General features: G+C 42.8%; 1 protein-coding gene and 1 long non-coding RNA gene across 2 annotated transcripts in view; one reads left to right on the top strand and one right to left on the bottom strand.

Moving 5' to 3' along the window:
* The window catches only part of LOC135323058 (uncharacterized), a 134,338-nt gene extending 123,208 nt beyond the window's left edge, over positions 1–11,130 (bottom strand). Inside the window, exon 1 of the long non-coding RNA XR_010384167.1 lies at positions 10,894–11,130. This is a non-coding gene — a long non-coding RNA (uncharacterized LOC135323058). The remainder of the gene's footprint in view (positions 1–10,893) is intronic.
* Positions 10,636–17,869, top strand: LGALSL (galectin like). Its single transcript, XM_031467135.2, has 5 exons — positions 10,636–10,773; positions 11,553–11,624; positions 11,777–11,865; positions 12,543–12,720; positions 14,659–17,869. Exons 1-5 carry the CDS (start codon positions 10,738–10,740, stop codon positions 14,800–14,802), a joined length of 519 nt encoding a protein of 172 aa, XP_031322995.1. The 5' UTR covers positions 10,636–10,737; the 3' UTR covers positions 14,803–17,869.
* Positions 17,870–22,389: the final 4,520 nt, after the last annotated feature.

Raw genomic sequence — 22,389 nt, 5'->3', positions numbered from 1 at the left:
ACACACATACACACATACACACACATGCATGTTCACACTATCCTAGAAAAAACTAATTAACAGCCAGTATCGTCCTTGTTATTATTATTAGGCTATCCTCAACTCTTTCTATGAAGTAACAGCTAAGACAGCATAGCTGAATAGTTAAGAATTCTGATTCTGAACCCTCCTACACTATTGGTGGGAATGTAATTTGGTGCAGTCGCTATGGAAAACAGTATGATGATTCCTTAAAAAACTAAAAATAGACTTACCATATGATCTAGCAATCCCATTCTTGGGCATGTATCTGGAGGAAATACCAACTTGAAAAGATACACACACCCCAGTGTTCATAACAGCACTATTTACAACAGCCAAGACATGGAAACAACCTAAATGCCCATCAACAGATGACTGGATAAAGAAAATGTGGTATATATACAATGAAATACTACTCAGCCAAAAAAAGAATAAAATAATGCCATTTGCGGCAACATGGATGGAGCTAGAGATGATCATACTAAGTGAAGTAAGTCAGAAAGAGAAAGATAAATATCATATGATACCACTTGTATGTGGAATCTAAAAAAATATACAAATGAACTTATTTACAAAACAGACATAAAAAAACAAACTTGTGGCTACCAAAGGGGAAGGGTGGGGGAAGGGATAAATTAGGAATTTGGGATTAGCAGAGACAAACTACTATATATAAAATAGACAAAGAACAATATACTGTATAGCATAGGGAGCTATATTCAATATCCTGTAATAAACCATCATGGAAAAGAATATGAAAAAGAATATATATATGTATAATTGAATCACTAGGCTGTATACCAGAAACTAACACAACTATACTTCAATTAAATCAACTATACTTCAATTAAAATAGAGAATAATAATAAGTTATTTACATGAAAAAAAGTTTTGATTCTGGAGCCACAATGACTGGGTGTCAGCTCCACTACCTGATCTAGTTTGGCAAGTTAACTAATTTCTCCATGCCTCAGTTTTGTCATCTGTAAAATGGGGATAGTAAAAGGGCCAACCTCATTGGGTTGCCACGAGGGTAAATGAGTTAATATTTTGACAGACCCAGAGGTGCACTTCAAGGAAGAACTTACTTGCTGCCCAGACACAGGGAAGATGAGAAGCAGACAAACTCCAGCTCTCGGCAACCCCTGTGTCTCTCTCAGCAGCAGAGCTGCCTGGCCTGAGGCCATGCCCTTTCTGGGGAAGCCCACACTTGGTGACTGAGCGAGGTAGGGGTAGAAAGGCCCGCCATCCCAGGCAGGACACTCTGACAGGCAGCGCACACCTCAAGTCCCTGCCAGGTTCCCAGGCTTTCTGAGCCTGCAGTGCAGTTTGACTTTCCGGCTTTCTCTGCCTTCTCTTCAAAGGCCTTAATCCCTAATAAGAATCTCAATCCCCAAACTCTGTCTCCACTATTGCTTCCAAAGAACTCAACCTGAGCTGGCACTCAGAGAGGTACCTGGAGCACAGTGCACATTCTGTAAGTGCTTGTTAAATAAAATTAAGTAAGTGATCAGGAAAGTCAGCACCTTCATTGTTCATCCTTCTTAGAGAAGATTTTATAGTTGATGTTCAATATCAGGTTACTTTAAAGAGCCTGAAAGTCTATCTAATCAGGATGAGGTAACAGTAACACCACTAATTTAGCTATTAAATTGCTATGCTTATGCTTTGGGATTTTTTTTTTCACTCTTATCTTTTCCATACTTGATCTTACTAGTTCAATTTTTCATTGCTTACAAGGGTATTTTCTGACATGTTAAATTTAGCTTCAACAACTGCCTAATGTCTAGCACGAATTTATATGTAATTCATATCAGCCTCTAGAATCAAGACTTCTCAGTGGTGGGAAGGGCAGAGTCTTTATATGTCAACCCAAGGAGGATTGTTCTCAGGCTGCATAACAGGAGAGAAATGAACGGACTCTGGGCTGGGGGCCCTCAACAGCTCTGAGGTTTTATTTCGTCTGTAGATCTGTGGCTGTGCACGATTCATTAATTCACTCATCCTCTCATCCATTCAATCAATAAATCTTTGTGCCCAGTTTCGCTTCACTTTATGAAGAAGAAAGACAAGAGTCTGCTCTCAAGGTTCTTACCCTCTGATGTGGAAAGGCCACACCAGGTAATAAACAAGACAGTTACTGATGGAGGTAAGATGTGGAGAAGACGAAGATGCACTAAAAGAGCCCTGGCCAGGCCTATATTATATTAAGGAAGGTCTCTCACAGAAGGTGACATTTGAGTGAAGACGTTAAGGGTGAGAAACCAGAAAAATGTCTGGGGAAGCACATTCCAGGCAGAGGAACAGCAAGTGAAAAGACCCTGAGGAATGTGTGCACTTGGCTATCGGGAAAACCTCAGGAAGGCCAGTTTTGCCTGAAGAATAGCGAGCAAGGGAGAGAAGTGCGGCCCCCAGGTGAAGCTGGAGACAGAGGGCCAGATCCCACAGGGCCTTAAAAGCCATGGAAAGGAACTGGGGTTTCACTCTAAACACCATGAAAACCCACAAAGTGATTTTTAAAGATTTTTTTAAAACCCGATTTATGTTTTTAAAAGGCCACACTGACTTAATGTGAAGTCAACATTGAAGAAGGAATCTGAATGACAGTTTACAAAAGATGTGGGTACTTTCAGATTCCTGGGCAAGCTCTATTTTAGCACTGTGTAATAATTTCTAAGGGCTTTTGGGTGAACCTGTGGCTGTTTTATGAGCTGCTATCAGGGCACCAAGAATAAACCACATTGTAGATTAAAACCAATTACTAGACCTGAAGAAACACTCATCCTGTCCATCTGTACTCAGAAATTCCACCCATCCTCTCTCTCACTAAGCTCATTCCTTCTTATTTCTAATTATAGAATATCACCTGGCATTGTATAACCTGTATAAATCATCTAGAGCCAACTCTTGGTTGTAATTTGTCTAGAGTAATTCTCAGCTGTATCACAGTGGCTTGAAATGGGATGATACTCATTTTTTGGCCTGTCCTGGCTATGGCATCAGTCTGTCAGCAATGACTAAGAGAGAAAAGGATGCATATTGGCCCCCTGAAAGGCAGGAACCCCTGCCTTCCGGAAAAGGACTGTATATAAGTGGGATGTGTTTGTCTGTTTTTAATTTTCTCTTTCAGGCTGGATGAGAATCTACTCACTAAAGACAGGCTGTGGGGGAAGATCCTGCCCAGGAAGAGAGCCCAGAGCCAGTGGAAGGAGTGGGGAGGAGTCTGAAGGCCAGCAATGAAGCGGGCAGCCTGTCCAGGGGAGAAACTGGGATTACTGGGGAAAGTGCCCATGCAGCCGATGTGTAAAGTGGGTGTAAATGGCCAGGAATCGAGTTGTGTGTGTGGGAAGATTCCATATCAGTGTCAAGGAGAACATCTATTAGCAGAAAAAGTGTCAGAGGATAGAAATTTAATACTTGTATCACTGCCTCAGTCATCTAAAAAAAAAAAAAAATATATATATATATATATATATATATATATATATCTCTCTTCTCTTTCTTGATGGCGTTTTCCTTAGCATCAAAATCAGCAGGATCAAAAACAAGCACAGACAGCTACGTTGCTTCCTCTCCCAAAGTTACTTTTATCTATTCCTGGTATTAAAAAGAGGATTGGCTTTTAAGAAAAGCTGAAAATTTTCCTCCCTCCCTACTCCACCTGGTCTTACACACACAGAAACACACACACACACACACACACACGCAGGCAATCCTGAAGTCATGCCTAACACCAAACCCTCCTGAATTTATAGCATTCCACTTAATTCTTAAGTTTAGGAGCAACACTGAACCAACAAAGGCCAACGTTGTGAATGAATGACATGTGATGTGTCTAATCAGTGTAGGTTGCTAATTTGAACTTCTGCAACTTAAAACATTTTCTTCAACTCTTCAGTTAATCTTTCTCTCTGGGATAAATTAACCGTTTGAACAATCCAGGCCTACAATCAACACATACCAGATAAACTAAATTTAGATAGAAAATGTGCTATCTGATTAGAGGTGGAATGAAACCAGCCTCTGAATTCAAAACATTTTATTTTTATTTTCTGGGCTATGCTGCCATGTTGGCAGGGGAGCCCTTAGACTGAATACTGTCAAATGGAAGAGGTAGTGTGCACACTGGAATCGAAAATATGAGGAAGGAGAGATGCCTTAAAGAAACTCATATGGAAAAGGAGGGCAAGAATGTTAAGTGCAAGTAAGTGTATGTTTGTTCGGGTATTTTTTAAGAAAGTAAAAAATGATCATAAGGATCAATAAGCCCAGCTCAATAAAGAATTGCTGAATGAATAAATGAAGTCTGTTTTCTCTGAATCTCTTTGGTTAGCCAAATTTGGATGGCAAGTTTAACTTCCCAGGTCTCTCCCTGGCTGGTGGTTTGTTCGAAGCTGTGCTGTGTTAATCCCTCCTCTATGAGGTTCACCTTTTAAGAAGCCTAGAAATCTGTGTCACCCAAACACGTTTCCTCTAAATGACCACCTGGCAGCCGGCCTCCTGAATTTTCCTCCACATTAGTCGGGATTTCCAGACAACTGCTAAGTCTGAATCTTGGTCTCCTTCCACGCAGCCAAGCCTTGCAAGTTTCTGTGAAACTACAAAACTAAGAAACCTTTTATGCCACTTGACAATAAGAAAATAAAATCACAGAGGCAATAAAAAGGAGGACTATAAACCAGCAGATGAAAACAGAAATGTCAAGCATAATGAGAAGAAGGAAACGCAGCCCAGGGAGCCACCACACAGGCCTGTCACATTCCTTATTGGTAAAAGGCTGGCTAAGCACAGAGCTGCCTCCTGGAATTGCTGGAGAGGAGGTGCAGAGGCTCATCCTTGGCTCCCAGCACAGGCACAAAGGCTTACTGGAGAGAATCTTAAAATAACTTTCATTCATGCTGCCAGTTCTGAAGGCTGGAAGCAGCATTCTTTCTGTGTCCCTGGGCAGAACGCTTTCCACTTCCCCATCAGCGAGGGCTCTTGTCACCTTTCACAGGAGTGAGCCCTCCTGGGACAGGGTGCACATGGCAATGTCTCAGACACGATAAAGGGCCCACAGTGACATCCCCCGGGTAGGAAGCAGCACATACTTTTGAAGCCCTGAACTCCTCCTGGGAAATGGGCTCATTATTATCATCTTTAGCCTGGAGGTTTTCTGAAATCAATCCTTCCTGCGCTAAGTAATTAAAACGCAAGCAAGAGGCTGGTTCTAGTATCCTCATAAATAAACCGGCAATAATGAAATGTTAGGAACTGGCATTGGCTGCCAAATTTTATGGTTGTCCCCTAAATACACTGGTACAACACATACTTTTGTGTGTGTCTAAAATAATTATTTGATAACTGTGACCATAGTTTCTCGAATAATTAAGAATTTTAATCATGTATTGAAATACAAAAAAATAGCTTGATAAATGTTTGCCCTCCTATCTAACTAGGTAAAGAAAAGAATGCTGAGTTTGCATATTTGCTGCCTACATGAATATTTATCCCGAGCAGAGACTGGCCCGACTAAAACAATTATGGAGAATTGAAAGCCTGACCCGCTTGTAAAACTGTACATTGTCTTATTCCTCAAAGTGGGCTGCAACCATGCTTTGGGGTCTGGGGCAGGGAGGGAATCAAGCCACAAGATGAACAGGGTAAACATTTAGATGCTTCAATTTTACTGTATCTATGAGGTGGGGAGGACATTATGTTCCTATCAAAAACAAACATGGCGATGGATGGACTTGGAGATGGTCATTCTAAGTGAAGTAAGCCAGAAAGAGAAAGAAAAATACCATATGATATCACTTATATGTGGAATCTAAAAAAAAAAAAAAAAAAAAAAAAAAAAGACAAAGGAATTTATTTACAAAACAGAAACAGGCTCACAGACAGAGAAAACAAACTGACGGTTACAGGGGCTGGCAGTGGGGGAGAAAGGGGTGGAAAGGGAGAAATTGGGAGTTTGAGATTTGCAGATACTAATACATATAATAATAAACAAGTTCATACTATATAGCACAGGGAACTATATTAGATATCTTGTAGTACCTTACGGTGAAAAAGAATATGAAAACAAATATATGTATGTTCATGTATGACTGAAGCATCATGCTGTACGTCAGAAATTAACACAACATTGTAAACTGACTATACTCCAATAAAAATACATATATACAAAAAAATAAACATGGCGATATTGTGGAACAGAATGCAAAAGTCACACAAGTTTCTCAATATTATAGACATTTTGAGCTGGCAGCTACATCCACAGGGGTCCTCCCAGGTCCTTCTTCATTGGAGGGGTTCTTTGTGGAACCACGTGTGAAGTGCCCCCATAGCTGTCAGGAAGCAATGACCTGCCAACTAAAAAGGCAAGTGTTTCTGATGTGCACGTTTCTACTCTAGATTAGATTGGATACATTTCATATCATGTATCAATATGAGTAACAGGATCTTAAAGCACCTTCTAGGTAACTGGTTCTCAATCGGGGACAAGTCTGCCCCACCCTACCTGGGGACATTTGACATTCGTCAGCAACTGAGAACATTTTTGGTTGTCACCACTTGTTGGGGGTTGCTGCTAGCATCTAGCACTCAACATCCTTTAATGTATAGGACAGCCCCCCTCAACGAATAATTTCTCAAACTAAAATGTCAATAGTGCTGAGGATGAGAAACCCTGTTCCTGCTAATGTGTATATATACACAGAAAACAGTGGTCTGAAGGTCAAAGTCAGGCCTAGGGGATCAGGGCCCACAGTCACAGTGTAAGGGAAGGAGGCATATATCTACCTAGACCAGGGCAGGAGACAAAACCTGCCCCTGGGAACAGAGGTTCAGCTGGTGGCCAGAACAAGCAGAGGAGTGGGTTTAGAATTCGGGCCATGAATAAAGCTGCCATGCAGTCTTTGCAGACTTGCTTTGGTGGAAGGTTCTGCTAAGCATGTGGTCAGAGATAACGCCATCTCCTAGAGAAAAGCTGCCTTAATCCTCCAGATGGGAGTAACTACTCCCCCTCAGTGCTCAGGCTATAGGTCTGAGGCCTTATTTTCTCACCCACTACATTCTACACTGGTCCCCAAAGTGTGAGCTCCTGCAAGACAAGATTCCATTTTCATATATCTCTTCTTGGTCCACGCTATTACAGCACATAGTAATGCTCATAAAATGGTTGCTGAATTACATCAATGCTGTATTCTCTTCCCAATATTAGAAACTATGCATATGCACATTTGCATAAAACATATTAAATGGGAAGGAAAGAAGGAAGTGATCTACTATTTTCATCTAGGAAGATCATTTAGCAAAGTCTATCATCAAAGACCCGTGCACACTTCTTTTTCAGTGCTAATCATCTGCCTGACTGCCTCCTGCCTTTTCTTTAGCCTTTTTAGTAGTTTCCAGCAGTAATGCAAATTAGCTTGAAATTTCATTGGTGCATTTCATAAAAGGGTCACAATCTTGGTTAATGTTTTTTAGACACAAATGCCTGTAATCAGAGCCCAGAGCAAAGTTTGCCTAGCCTTCACTGTTCAACTTTTTAAAAATTTAAGCTCTGTAGTTTATTAATTTGCTAATGAATTTTCCCTTGGAAGGGGTCGTTTGACTCTGGTCAGCTTTAATTATAACAAAAAAATTCATTTAGGCTTTCTCCTTCCTCTCCATATTCAAAAGGAACCATTTTATAGGATGAGAAGGAATCAAGCATTTTTGAAATAAAAGACAATTAGCCATGTTAAAATATTCTGGGCAGGTTCAGTAACCTTCTGTTCTTTACATTCCTAAAATGTAAGAAACGTAAGAACTCATCTTAAGCAATCCAAATTCTTCAACTTCACTTACAGAGTCAATCAAAGGGTTATTCTTCACCCCACAAAATCACTTACTGAAAGATTCAACCCAAGATTATTTTCATTCAACAGCACTTATTCTCAAACCCCTTCAAATTTAGATGGTATTTATACAGCTTTTGAGGAACCAGAAGGACTTTCTAAGAGCCAAAAAGGAATGATGAAAGAGCCCAATCCCTTAATCTTGCATTGAGGAAACTGAGGCTTAGAAGTCGATTTGAACTCTCAGAGCTACATAATGACAACAGCTAGGACTTATCAAGGACCACGGATCCTCACAGCTTCATCACTTCCCCGTGTCTAAGCCACCGTTCTCTCTTGCCTGGGTTGGTGCTGCAGCCTCCTGAGTCCTGCTTCTACCCTCCCTCCTCCCCACTGCCCTCCCCACAGAGACCACTCCCCATAGCAGCCAGAGGGTACAGAAGGCAAAGTATGTCACTCCGTTGCTCAGAAACCTCCATTGTCTTCCCACCTCTTTCGAGCAAAAGCCAATCTTCACACAGTCTGCATGGCCTATTCCATTTCTAATTACTTATCGCTTCGGTCGCTGCAACCCAGGTGCACCCAACACTTTCACATACTTCACCCTGGGGACTTTGCCCTTGCAGTCCCCTCTGCCAGCAGACTCTTCTCCCACACTTCCAAATGCCTCCCCACCCTCCCTTCCTTCAGGGGTCCTCAAACTCATTCTACCATAGGCGGCTTCCCTGATCACACTCTGTAAATAGCACTGCCCCATCTACCTTTCTCTCTCGTCTTACTTGCTTTACTATTTTTTCTAACACTTCCAACATCTGACATATTATATATATTTATTTGTTCATTGACTGCCTTTCCCTACTAGAATGCAAGATCAACAAAAAAGTCCACTATGGATTCCCCAGAGCCTGGTCCATGGCAGGTCCTCGGGATGTTTATAGAGTGAGTGACTCCTACGTGCCAGATAGTTTTCTAAGGAAGGTACAGGAACCAACTTACTTAATCTTCTCAGTAACCCGAGATGGGCGCTATTGTCAGCATCGCTGCCACCTCTGGTTCATAGATGAAGAAACTGAGGCACAGAGAAGTCATCCAAGATTACCCAGCTAGCTAATTGTAGAGCCAGGATTTGAACCCAGGGCACAGGCTCTTTAATCACCATGATGTATTGTGTCACTCTTAGCTTAGCTAATGACAAAAAAAACTACTTCAATGAGTTTTCCCCATACCAAACTCTCAGAAGTTGAGCTACACCAAAGCGTGCTTTCAAAATGTCAATAGTTTCCTTTGACTGTCTAACATTTTGAAATAATCAATAAGGTGTGATTCTGAGCTAAGACTGGTAAACAAGAACAAAAGAGTGAGCCACAACAGTGCTGCACTCCAGTCTCTAATTCAGAGCACACAAAGGATATGACTGTGGCTTACAGGCGTGTGCAGGTAATTCTCCCTACTTGACTGAGATTACCATGATTAGCTCTGGTCCATAAAGGGAAAGCTAAGAAACAAAAGCCTCAGTGATGTTCCAGGCCACACAGCCATCAACAGCAGCAGGGAGGGAGACTCTGAGGGCCCCTCTGGGATTGCAGCAGGTCACGCATGCTCCCTGCTTATTAGTGTAAAACACCCTGGTGATTCACAAGTGGAATGTTTAAGCCAAGATGTCACTTAATAAAGGGTATGTCGATACAGCTTTATCTGTGAAGTTACATAATCATCCTAATGTGGAAATGCCATAAAGGAATTTGTGCCTTGGAATAAAGAACCGTGTACCCTCTGGGGATTACTTCACAAAGGATATCAAGAGATTTTCAGTCACAAATTCACTAGCCTAGGCTGGGCAGGTGACTTGTTTAAAATGGCCCAATGAGGGCTTTCTGGGGCCAGTTATTGTGCCCAGTTCAAGTTGTTAAGACTCTGCCAGACCCCTGCCTGAGAGAGCCTCCAGGGACCCCCAGACTTGCCTATCCTTCCACAGGGGAGGAAGGTCTGTTCTGTATTAATCTCCTGAAATATAAAAGTCCCTACAGTGAGTCCTATTTGCCTCTTGCTTTTAGGTCAGATATTCATTTCTGCAAGCCTAGAGACCTTTCATTATATTTCTACCCTAGAAAGCCCAATGAATCTTTCAGCGCACTTTGTTGGAATTCTCCGAAAGAAATCTTTGAATACCAGCTCCACCCCCACTCTTCCCTTGACCTCGGCCTCCACTGTCCCACCTTCCCCAGGACCCGGCCGGAGAAAGAAGGGGGTGGTCGGAGAGGAGGGGCGGAGATGTCACAAGTACCTGTCACCTGGCAGGCCCCGGCCCTCCCTTCCGCATCCCCCAGCCCCACCCACCCCGCCGCGGGAGAAGGCCAACCCGGCGCCAGCCTCCCCGCACGCCCCGACCCCGGCAGGCCCGTCCCTCCCGCCCCAGCCTCCTGCCACTGTCCAATGGCCGAGGGGCAGGGCAAGCTGAGCAAGCCGCGGCAGCCCAGCCGGGTCCCCGCCCTGTTCCCGGTTCCCGAGCCGGGCCCCGGCGGCCTTTAAATGAGGCCCAGGGCCAGCGCGGCGCGGCCCTCGCCACCTTTTTCCTCGGACGGCGGCAACAGCACCCGGAGAGAGAAAGCAGCCTCGATTCGGCAGCGCGGCCCAGGCTGCAGCGGCCACCTCCGACCTCCGGGCCCGCGCCGCCTCCACAGCCACCCCCTCCCCCCGGCCCCGCCGGCCCGGTCGGCGCCGGGCCCCCGGGCGAGCGCGAGCGCGTGCCCGCTCGTGTGTGCGCGCCCGAGCCGGCCTCGGACCCGCGCCCCCGCCCGGCGCAGGACCGCCCCAGGATCCCGCCCGCGCGCGGCGTCCCGCGTTCCCCGCCGCCGGGCCGCCAGCCGCGCACCCCGCCGCGCTGCGCGAGAAGATGGCGGGGTCGGTGGCCGACAGCGATGCCGTGGTGGTGAGTGCGGAGGGCACACGCGAGGCGCCCCTTTCCCGGGGCCGGCACGGCCCCGCCGCCGGCTCCCGCCCGGCCGAGGCCCAGCCCCGCGCCCCGCCGCGTGAAAAGGCGCCCCAGTACCTGGTAGCCGGAGCCGGCTGTGCGCGGCTGGCGTGGGGGGTCGGAGGGGAGCGCCCGCTGGAGGGCCGCTGGCTGAGGGGAGCTGTTTTCGGGCGGCCGGTGGGGTGGGGGTGACCGACAGCCCTCTCCGCGCCGTGCTGCCGCCGGCCAGGTGTGTACACGTTGCACGTGTGAGTGTGCGCGTGTGTGTCCGGAGGCGCGCGCCCCGCGTCCGCCCCCGGCGTCCCGGGAATTCCCCCCAGGAAATGGGTCCGCGCAGGGGGCACTGGAGAGAAGTTCGCGCGGCCGCTGCACTCCAGCCACGTCCGCGAGGACAGGCCTGGGCGACCGCGGTTGCGGGCACGTTTACGGTTGGAGAGGGGCTTGCCCTCCTTTGGCGCGGGGCTCTGGCTCCCCAGTGGGCCTCGACCTTGATTTTGATCTAGATCTGAAGGGTCTGGGGATCATCAGAGGCTTAGCTACCTGATGGAAAGACGGGTTTTGTTCCGGGGGTTTATGCGGTTATTCAGTGCACTGTGAGGCGGCAGCATCTGCAGACGCTGCCTGTGTTCTGTGGAGGGCGGCTGGATTCCGCCAGATTTGTGTAGGTTCTTTCCCGCTCCCCTCAAGCGGCCCCCCCAAAGCCTTTGGAAAGCCAATCTGTGTGCTTCTATTTTTAGAAACTAGATGATGGGCATTTAAACAACTCCTTGGGCTCTCCAGTTCAAGCCGACGTGTACTTCCCACGACTGGTAAATGATTTTTTTTTTCCCTGTGCTCTGTGTCTGCCTGTACCCTCTTCTTTCTAATTGCATTTTCTAGTGGGTCAGGTCCTTAGGATCCGAAGATTTGGCTCCTTCCTAACAGGCTGTAAACTTTTTGTTTCTCCTCTCATCTTTTGCAGATCGTGCCATTTTGTGGGCACATTAAAGGTGGCATGAGACCAGGCAAGAAGGTGTTAGTGATGGGCATCGTAGACCTCAACCCTGAGAGGTAAGGCAGAGTCCTTGTCACCTAGACCCATCAAGCAGTTACAAGGTCTTGCTCACTCCTGTTCCTGTGATACTGCTCCTCCTCCCTTGTGGCCAGTGTTGCTAGTTGGAAGTGCCAAGAAAGTGCTATGTTCCCATGAAAAGAATGTGTATGAATCCCAGCCATCATTTCTCTAGACAGCTATTTATATCAGAGATTATAAATATAGACCCACATCATTTTCTCTTTGACCCTTAGAGAGGCCAAAGGATTTGGTTGGTGTTTTGTTTGTTTTTTTGTTTTTTGTTTTTGCAGTTTTTAAGGTGCTTGAAGTAAGAACTATCAATATAAGTAAGAACCAAACTTTACAAGATAATATTTACCCTGATCAATTTATGGGGCTATTTTTGAGACTTCTTAAATAGATTAAGATACAGATGTGTGGGTAGTTCGGGTATCTGAAATGTCTGCAGTTATTTTCTACTCCACCGAAGTTTTCACCAGGGCCTCCTCTGGGTAACAAAATAAAATGGTTTGATTGTAATCCTACTTCTCCATAGTCTAACCTCCCATGTGAAGAATAGTGGCCCATTAAAAGCTGACAAATCCAGAGAAGAAGAAGAAGGGAATGGGAGCCTGGGTCATCATTAAATGTTGTTATATCCAACCATGAATAAATGAGATGATTTTCTTTTCAGCTTTGCCATCAGCTTGACCTGTGGTGACTCAGAAGATCCTCCCGCCGATGTGGCAATTGAACTCAAAGCTGTCTTCACAGAGCGGCAGCTACTCAGAAATTCTTGCATATCTGGGGAAAGGGGTGAAGAACAGTCAGCGATCCCTTACTTTCCATTCATCCCAGACCAGCCATTCAGGGTGAGTGCCTGGAGAGCTTCAGCTCCAACCCCTGGCAGGAGGGTGATGTTCTCATCCAGGGTGTGCCAAGAACACTCTAAACAGCCAAAATTTTTGCATGTCCAGGAAATTTGTCACCTGATGGTGAAAAGAAGAAAAACAATCAAAAAAGCTCTATTTGCCAATATGAATTAATAATTAATAATAGCTCTTGGCTCTGTTTAGCCAATACATGTAAATAAACCCACATTTACATGTCTAGATTGTTAAGAGTAAATACATTTCTATGTAGTATTCAACATAGTACTAGGCATATAATAGATACCTGTCCCCAAATATCTATTTGATTAATAAATAAGTATCTAGTATTTTCCTCATTTTCTCCTCAACCTTTGAGTAGTACCAAACCATATAAGTTATGTCTTTTTTAAGAATATAGTGATTATCATTTTATTTTCTCTTGTTCCGTTTGCTATTGAGGCCTGGTCTTGTCCTTGTTTCCCTTTCTGGGTTAAGTAGCCTCGGTCTATTTCATTGTCACAGGCCGTGTAGCTGACAAATTCCTTCCCTTGGGTCTGGATGAGTATAGATTTGCTCCTCACTATCTAGCAGGCAGGAAGCGCAGCTCAGACTTTCATTCCAACCAAGCAGTATTAGCAGCACCTTCCTCTTTGATGGACAATGCATGCCAAGTAAGACAGGCAGGTCAGTAATGTGTTAGGAAAGGATTTGTTGACGTGTCAGACCTGGTGATGAAGTGTCCGCATTACACCTTGTTAACATACATCACGGTAATGACAATTCAGTTAAAAGCTCTGTGTTGCATGTATGCCTAAGAAAGCAAAACTACCCTTAACCTGTTGTTCCTCATCTAGAAATTTACTATGGCCTTATGAATAAGTCATAATTTATCTTGCCATCTTACAGTCTGGGGGAAAAATAAGAATCTGCAACTTTCACATCAGTGATGTAATTGAGACTAATTGCTCTTCTAATCATACTCTGGGAGAGGCACCCCTCCCCTTCCTTCTCTAGAATGGAAATGTCCCTGAGCCTCCCCTGGACTGTGACAGTTTCTTAATTGTGAATTTTAATGCAAAGCTCATGAGTGTGAGTAACCAGAGCTTCTGCCAAGAGTAACAATGCTCCCCAACAACAAAACAAATAAAATCAACCCTTCTTGGTGATTAATTTTAGTAATAATATGAATTAAATGTGACTAATATCACATACAGAGTCTCTCCTTATATGATGAATACAAATGTTTTTAATAAATACATAGCACAGAACCAGTGATTAAACTCTATGGTGAATTACTTAAAGAAAAGAGGAAGAAAAAGCTTTTACCATATGGAATCAGTATTTCTGTTTGGCTTAACAAAGCCTTGTTAATTACACATCCTTGGTCCAAGGGTAATCACTGTGTGACCTTCTCTCTTCTTTAGTGTTTACCATGCTAGAGTGTCTAAACTATTATTACACATTACTAGTGGGTACCAGTTCTGCCTTGTGAGGGGCTTCTCTGAAAGTAGAATAGAATTGTTCAGGGGATGAGGGTGGAGGCATTAAGTGCCATATAAATAAATCTTTACATCACTTCTAGCATGCAAGAAGAAGGGAGAAATGTTAAAGCAACTTTAAATCTTTAAAGGACATGAAATAGTGTAGAGCAGTTGTTCACAAAGTATGTCCCTCATTCCAGCAACACCAGCATCACCTTGGAACTTGGTGGAAAAGCAGACTCTTTGACCTTACCCTAGACGTACTAAATGGAAAATTTGAGGGGTGGAGCCCAGCCATCTGTGTTCTCACAAGCTTTCTGTACGATCCCAGTGCACTCCAACATTTGAGAACCACTGAAGATAATTGCCTTTGTCTTAAATGAAGTGTTGCTTGTTCGTTTTCTCCAGCAGGGTTCATTGGAATTGTGAACTGAGATGGTTATTCTGTTTCTTCCAGGTGGAAATTCTTTGTGAGCACCCACGTTTCAGAGTGTTTGTGGATGGACACCAACTTTTTGATTTTTACCACCGCATTCAAACGTTATCTGCAATCGACACCATAAAGATAAACGGGGACCTCCAGATCACTAAGCTGGGCTGATGTTTAAACCACATCTGTTTCCGATAGCATCAGGGGCCACAGCCATCTGACCCTTGGTCTGGAAGAAGTGTCCCAGCAAGACCTGAAGACTGAAAGGGAAAACAAAAATGAAAAGGCTGGCTTCACTGTTTCTTCTTCCTGTGCAGTTCAAACCCAAAATGACTTCAACGGTGATTTGCCCTTAGGAAGCTGTCGGAACAAAGACACCAAGCCATTATTCCCGGAACAAAGTAATACATTTATGCTGGATTTTATTCAGACTAAACTGAAATGGATTTGTGGTGATCTGTGATTTGGTAGTAAGTTGTTCATCTTTTCAAAGCAAGGTGATACTTAGAACAAAAGTGCTAAAGACTTAACAACAAAGACGGTACACCGAAATCAACTCATTTCTGCACTGAAGTGGAATTGTGTAGCACAACCAACATTTTAGTCAGGGTATTTAACATAGAATGTAGGTTGTTCCAGTTTTGGGTTTTTTTGTTTGTTTGTTTTTTGTTTTTTTTTGCACAGCATAATGTTAATTCAGATTTTTAAAGCTTTCTTATAGTTATTTATTTATACTCAATGTACGTATTAGGGAATGATTAATGTCTCAAGAACAGCAAGTTATAAACTTTTGAATGTACAATTATCTTAGGTGTGAGGGGGGAAATTACATATTACAATCATGAAAAAAGTGAATTTCTACCTTAAAGAGTTGAGTCTTCCTTCATACTCCTAAATTTAGGATCTCTTGATACAAATTGCTGTAAGTGCTTTTGGGAAAACTTTGCAATGTTTCGATAAGACTGCTTTTCACGTTTTTGATGATTATGTAATTCTGTTTACATTGCTTTTTCTCCTTACTGTGAATTAGCACAGTATTGGCTTCCTTCAGACTGATTAACTACTTTTCCCTAGATCTACATAATAGCTCATTAAGTTGTTATTAAGCATATTGAAAACAGGTAAGAGGTGATTGCATAGACAATTTTTTAAATGACTATTACATAAACTTTTAAAAGTCTCATATGAAAATGATTCTGGAATGCAGTGGAAAGCAGAAGCAAATGGCCCCAAATAACTTACTTGGAAATAATTTATAGCAACTTAAGCTGTTAGCTCACTGTATCACTTATTATGTGACCCTCACCAATATCCCTTAGCAATGCCTTTGGAGCTTCAGAATTGAGGGTGCTTCCTACTGTGTTGGCTCTGCTGAGATATTAGGATAAGATGGGATCCAAATTAGGAAATGATCCAGTTAGTTTATCTGAAAGGTTAACTCCCAGGACTCCAGGTATTGCAGTCTAGCCAGTAGCTAGACTGAATTGAATGCTTCCAATTAAGCTGTAGGAGTTTCCCTGTACTTGTAGAACTGACATACAGCAGGGAGTCTCCGGGGAAGCCTGCAGGACTCTAAACGTCACCACAGGCAAGGGATGGTTGGAGTCCTGGGTGCTGGGTTTCACATACTGCATTGGCCCTGGAGAGAAGGACCCTTGGCATTGCTTTGGTCAGGTAGTTTGGGGGGAAGAGGGAGTGCTGGGGTAGTGGTGTATTTATATATAATTTAGGTTTTGTTTGTACAGCATACTGCATCTTGTTATGACACGTCCTTGTCCTGCTTTGCTTTTGAGTTTTTTTACACAACATGCAGAGGCACTGAAGTGGCCATGTCATTTTCACGTGTCAAGAATGTAGACAGTGTTTCAGTACCAAAGTCTAAGAAAAAGCAAACTAAAATCGTGCATTTTTTAATAGATGATATATTTGGATTCTTCTCAACTTTGAAACTGTTTAGCACAGTTCCATTGTGTTATATAAGAAGATGCTTTATCCAACAAGACTGGCTGAGCATTGAAAAGCTTTATGTACCTGCTGACTAAACCAGTCATATTCAGCCAGGAGGGCTGTTCTGTGGCTCCGGGTATTTTTGAGCCTGTGATTAACTTGTAGAGCCACTAGATTTTGAGGAGTGTTTGTAGAGAGACTTAGAGGGCCCCCTGAAATATATTTATAGGGGTTTTGATTCTCCTTATGGTGGAAGACCTCCATAGGAGTTCTCCTTTGAGTGGCCATCCATTCCTACCCATTGCATAATTCAGCAGAAACTAGAGAAGTTGGGAGTGTAACTTCAAATTGACACTATTCTACCTATCAGCTAACTGGTTAGCAGCCAAGCCCTTAGGCAGCTTAGTGTAAGGATACACTGTTAACCCTTTGTTTCTTTACGAGGTCAGTGGGAACCTCTTGGTTAAGCCTGTTGAAACTAATCTAAATGAAGTGATGGTTTGATTCAGGTATGGTTAAATTAGCAGGGGGCTAATCCAGCTGTACTAATCATTAGTTGTAAACTGGAAACAATGTTCACATCCTCTCATTAGCATGTGAGGTCTAACGTGGGAAGTCAGGATGGAAAGTGCAATTTTAAGCTTCACAGGAAAGCATTTGGGTGTGTAAGGTGTTATTTCTGACCAGAGCCCTAATTTAACAATATGACCAAAACCAAGAAATATGAATAACAATCAGGCTCTGGGGGAATAATAGACAGGCTTTAGACAATCTGTCCATTTCTGCATCAGATTGGAGTGAATGTATATAACTACTTAAAAAAAATAATAGGCTTTAGACAATCTGTCCATTTCTGCATCAAAATTGGAGTGAATGTATATAACTACTTAAAAACTAGTAGAAGTGACTTCTACTTTCTGGGATAGCCCAGAATTATCTTAATTTCTTTTTTAATTTGAAACCCCATTTCAAAATCTTGCCAACCTCAGTTCAGAACCTCCTAAGAGATCACTCTTAGAATTGTTAGTGATTTGTTAAAATGGCAAATCCTCATTTGTATTAAAAAAGAAAATGTCCAAAAAGGGGGGAAGGAGCCCTGTTGCCTTGAAAGAAACAGCCTTGGCATTTTCCAGCTACATTATTAATGTAGAAATAATGTTCCTATGATGACATATTTTCAAAGAAACACTTTCTTACTGCGTGGTGTAAAATGTTGCTAAATGTGTTCTTACGTTATTATGTCACTGCTGAAAGTTATTTGCACTAAAATAAAGGAATTTTCTACAAAATGGTTTCCAGTTTGTAAGGTGCTAAATTTGATACCAGGTGTGATGTACTTAGGTTGGACCATACGGTAGGGCAGTCCTCCCTCACTTACACACACACTCCAAGACCACTTGTTTGTGTGTTGCCCACATTAATAAACTGACGAAGGAAGGTAAATGTGTCAAGGCACTCAGAGACCTAATGTGTTCATGTTGTGAGTGCAATGGCTTCTTTTTTAAATATAATTTGTGAACAGTAAATTCACATTTTTCTTGGTGTGCAGTTTTATGAGTTTTAACACATACGTAGATTCACATAACAATCACCTCAATCAGGATACAGAGTCTTTCCATCACCCCAAAGAATTCCCTTGTGCTACCCCTTTGTAGTTAAGCTTATCCTGCACTCCTAACCCTAATCAGGCAACCACTGACCCATTCCCCCTCCCTATAGCTTTGCCTTTTCCTGAATGTCATATACAGAGAATCATGCAGTATATAATCCTTTGAGGTTGACTTCTTGCATAATGCATTTGAGACTCATATTGTGTGTATCATTTTTTCTTTTTTATTGCTGAGTAGTATTCCATTGTATAGATGTCCCAGTTTATTTATTCACCTAGAAAGTGTGCAGTGGGTTCTTCATAAATCATTCATATAGTTTTATTAGCACAGTGCACATACAAAAGTGAGACTGCATTTCACTTGCCTTCTCTTTCCTGTGGTTTGAATGATTAGGAAGGAGACTTGATCCCTTAGCTATTTTGACTACAAATCAAACTATGGCTTGTAGAAGTTTGCCAACCTTCAGTTATGAGTGGTTTAACAGATAATTTACTCGCATGCTGGATTTAGGGTCCTACCTATACCTAAGTTGGTTTTATTATTTCCTTCCTTTTTTTTTTTTCATTTTTATTTCTTAAGGGTGTAAAGCTGTCAGGCTGGTCTTTTTCACAGCTTTTGCAGTGTAGTATAGGCAAAGAGAGGTCTGTCAAGGTGAGGACAATTTGCTGAGGCTGTTGGGCAGAGAGAGGAGAGCTTCCCCTGCCCCCTAGCCTAGACAGGATGGTCCCTTGTGGGACATGACATTATAGTTAGTCAATGACAGCATATTGAATGGGACAGTCTGGAAGATACTTAGAACTGGAGCCGCCAAGTACCAGAATACTTGGGGCCTTCATTCATTCAGCAGGTATTTCTTGAGCTGTGTCAGCTTAACGTGCTTAATTCTCACCCAGGAAGCCTCCATATGGGGCAGAAGTCTAACCTTACCCTGGGTGGTTATGTTTCAGTAGGTCTGGAGTAGTCTCAGGACTTTGTGTTTATAAGAAACACCCTGGATTGTGTCCGTAGTCCCAGATCCCAAATTAAGCAGCTCTGCCTTTGGGAATTCCTTAAACATTCACTGAATCAATCTGTTGAATTGTGCCAGACTGTGAGATTCGGATTTGTGGATATCTTTCTGTGAAAACACTGAGGCGTCCTGCTCTGCCAAAAAACAACCATGCAACTGTCACTATCTTCATCCCTGATTTAATCTCTCCTCACTCCCGCCCCTACCTCAATATAAACACTGTAGGAAGTGCCTTTCAACAGAGTTTTGTAAAAATCCTCCTGATTGGGATTGGTTTAGGATCTCAGTAGCACTCTGACACCTATTTTAAGCAGTGGATGCTCCGAGAAAGATTGAGGTTCTGGGGAAAGCCTCCCTTACTTCTTGATAAGCATTTCGATTAGTTAATTCATTGCAAAATCTCCAGGGTGGGACTTAATTGTTCTATAAGGCAAATACACAAAGTGGCTTATAACTTGTAAAGAGGACAGCGGGCAAGTCATAATGGCCCACATGAGCTGCTCACAGCATTTTGGAAATGATTTTCAGGTCTTCCTTTCACAAGAAAATGCAGCTGAGTTTGTATACGGCACAGCAAGCCTGCCTTACTCCTTAATCACCATGTTAGTTTCACAGTGATTTTTTTTCCTTAAAAAAAAAAAAAAGGCTCCTACAAAAAGCAGAGAACTGTCTTGCAAGGCATGTATTTCATAATGAATTAAAATGGGTGTATACAAGGTGCTGAAGCAATACTCAACTGAGAGAGAGAAGTGGAAGAAATAGCCGCTGACGCTTCGTCTTGCTTTGATACACCCTTCCATCTCCCAGGGAAAGATGGTGACGAGGTGAGCAGGCAAGAAGGTAAGGAGGCATCACTGTTTGACAGGACAACACAGACAGTTCTTAAATAATAGGCCCTGGGAAGCGGCAGGCCGACCACAGGCCTTGGAGATGATGTGGGGTTTTGGGGACCTTCCAAGTTTTCATGAGTAAGAACAATAACAGACACTTGCCAATACAACCTACAATGGAAAAGTATCTGAAAAAGAATATATATATGTGCGTATATATGGATATGTGTAACTGAATCACTTTGCTGCACACCTGAAGCTAACACAACATTGTAAATCAATACTTCAATTTTAAAAAATTTTAATGAAATAATTTTTTAAAAACGAAAAGCAAAATAAAAAAAAAAATTGCCAGTAACTCCAGCAACTCCTTTTCTGTTGGTATTCTATCATTAATTCTAAAAAGACAGATGCAAATAATCAAAGCTTCTCTGAACACTTGGCCTGGGAACGGGAGGGAGAGAAGCAGCAAGGCTGCGAGCGGGCTCAGGCAGAAGGCAGGGCCCCAGGCCTCAGGGAATTGGTGGGTGTGCTCAGGTGGGCACTTTAAATCTCCCAACCTTCATTGGCCTCCTGTGGGAAATGGAAATAATGGCACTTGTGACATTGTGTTTGGAGAGCCAGAGGTGATGATGGGTTGTAAAACATTTCTCACAGCTGGTAAGGCCAGAGTTAAAATAATCTGGTACCAATTTCTACAGTAATCCATCATGATTTTGTAAAGAAACAGCATGAAAGGTGCTAATCCTTGAGACTGTGTCTAATTCATTGGAACACGCTTTTCATATCATTTCATTAAAAACTATTTTATTTAAAATCTAGCCAAAATTAGCAGTGCATTAGGCAACATTTAGAATGATGTTTGTAAAATGTACTCGGATATTTTTTTTTACTCTGAATTATTACAGCTGTATCAATATTACAAAGCATGGATTTCTCCCAATGCAATGAAAATTTAACTCAGCACAAAATGATTTTTAATGTTGTTTTAAAGTGAACAAGGATGATATGCACAAAATATGGAGAACCTACCAAAAAGAAATAATTTTTAAAAATGAGACTTCATAGAGGCATGTGGTCTGTTACTCTAGGATTCTAATTAACCATTCATTTATCCTGTATTTTTTAAATCCTCAAATTAAAAAAAAAAAACCACGCATATACACTATGAAACACAAGACCACAGTCTCTTTATTTGAGGTTAGACAAGACCACAGTCCCTTTATTTGAGGTTAGAAATAAACCTGCTCTTATAAGGCTTCAATAAAAGTCAAATTTGAGGAATCTCATGGTTTGGGGTTTTTTTCTTTAGGCAACTAACATTCTTTTTGCTTTTGTAAGTGATGTAAATTCCTGACTTGGGAGTCCCCTTGCAAACCTCAGCTTCAAAATTAAGTAAATGATTTTTAAAATTCAGCTGGCTAAGTTGAAAGGGCAAATTCTGGCCTTTTGAGCAGTTAATGCTCTTAAAGCCTGTCTGTAGGGTTAGTTCACATCCTGTGAGAGAATTACAACTGATACGATTGAAGCTGGACAGGAAAGCATCACTCTTAAGTGAAGGCACCATGTTAGATTCTGTGGGTTATAAAAAGAGATGGGTGATGTATGCCACCTGCCCTTGAAGAATTTATGCTCTAACTGGAAAGACAGGTCATGTACATATAAAATATACATGAAGATGAACGTCAATAAACAGGGCCAGACTGAGTGGGCAGAACATTGCACATTGCAGGAGTTTCAGAGGACACAGCTTGCTGCTCACTGGGGTGACCCAGGAGGACCTCTGGGTCTAAAGGACTCTAGCTGGGCTTCCAATGCCCCTTGCCCTCTGTGCTGCCCTCAAACACCCCAGGATATATACCAAGCACAGTTTCCCTCTCTGAGAGACCAGTGTTGTGTTTTCCAAAGCTCAGTGAAGTAGCAGAAGTTCTGGCCTCCCAGAGAAAGAGTTCAAGAGGGAACCTGATATTCTTTAGTTACAAAACTCTTGGAGCAGGGAGGGTACAGCTCAAGTGGTAGAGCACATGCTTAGCATGCACAAAGTCCTGGGTTCAGTCCCCAGTACCACCTCCAAAAATAAATAAACCTAATTACCTCCATCCCCCCCAAAAAAACTAAAAAAAGACTAAACTTTATTTAAGTTTCATTAGCTTAACTTTAAGTAGCTACACGTAGCTTGTGGCTACCGTACTGGACAGTGCAGGTCTGGAACATTGGACCCTGTTGGGCTTATGTTTGGTCTAGATCCTCAGGGAATATTGAAGGTAGAAGTTCCTGTTTGAACCTAAGCCATGTTCACCCTCAAATGCAGGAAAGTCTAGGCACTTTCTGAAGGCTAGTGGAGGCCTATTTATAGACGAGA

The sequence above is a fragment of the Camelus dromedarius genome, chromosome 15 (genome assembly GCF_036321535.1).
Source record: "Camelus dromedarius isolate mCamDro1 chromosome 15, mCamDro1.pat, whole genome shotgun sequence".
Taxonomy (NCBI): Eukaryota; Metazoa; Chordata; class Mammalia; order Artiodactyla; family Camelidae; genus Camelus; species Camelus dromedarius.
The sequence above is the reverse complement of the archived record's forward strand: the minus strand, read 5'-3'. Positions and strand labels throughout refer to the sequence as shown.

Excerpts from the sequence above, each read along its gene's own strand:
- LGALSL (XM_031467135.2), top strand. The coding sequence starts at position 10,738 with ATGGCGGGGTCGGTGGCCGACAGCGATGCCGTGGTG. Across the intron at positions 10,774-11,552 it reads CCGACAGCGATGCCGTGGTG|AAACTAGATGATGGGCATTT; the intron begins GTGAGTGCGGAG and ends TTCTATTTTTAG. Across the intron at positions 11,625-11,776 it reads ACGTGTACTTCCCACGACTG|ATCGTGCCATTTTGTGGGCA; the intron begins GTAAATGATTTT and ends CATCTTTTGCAG.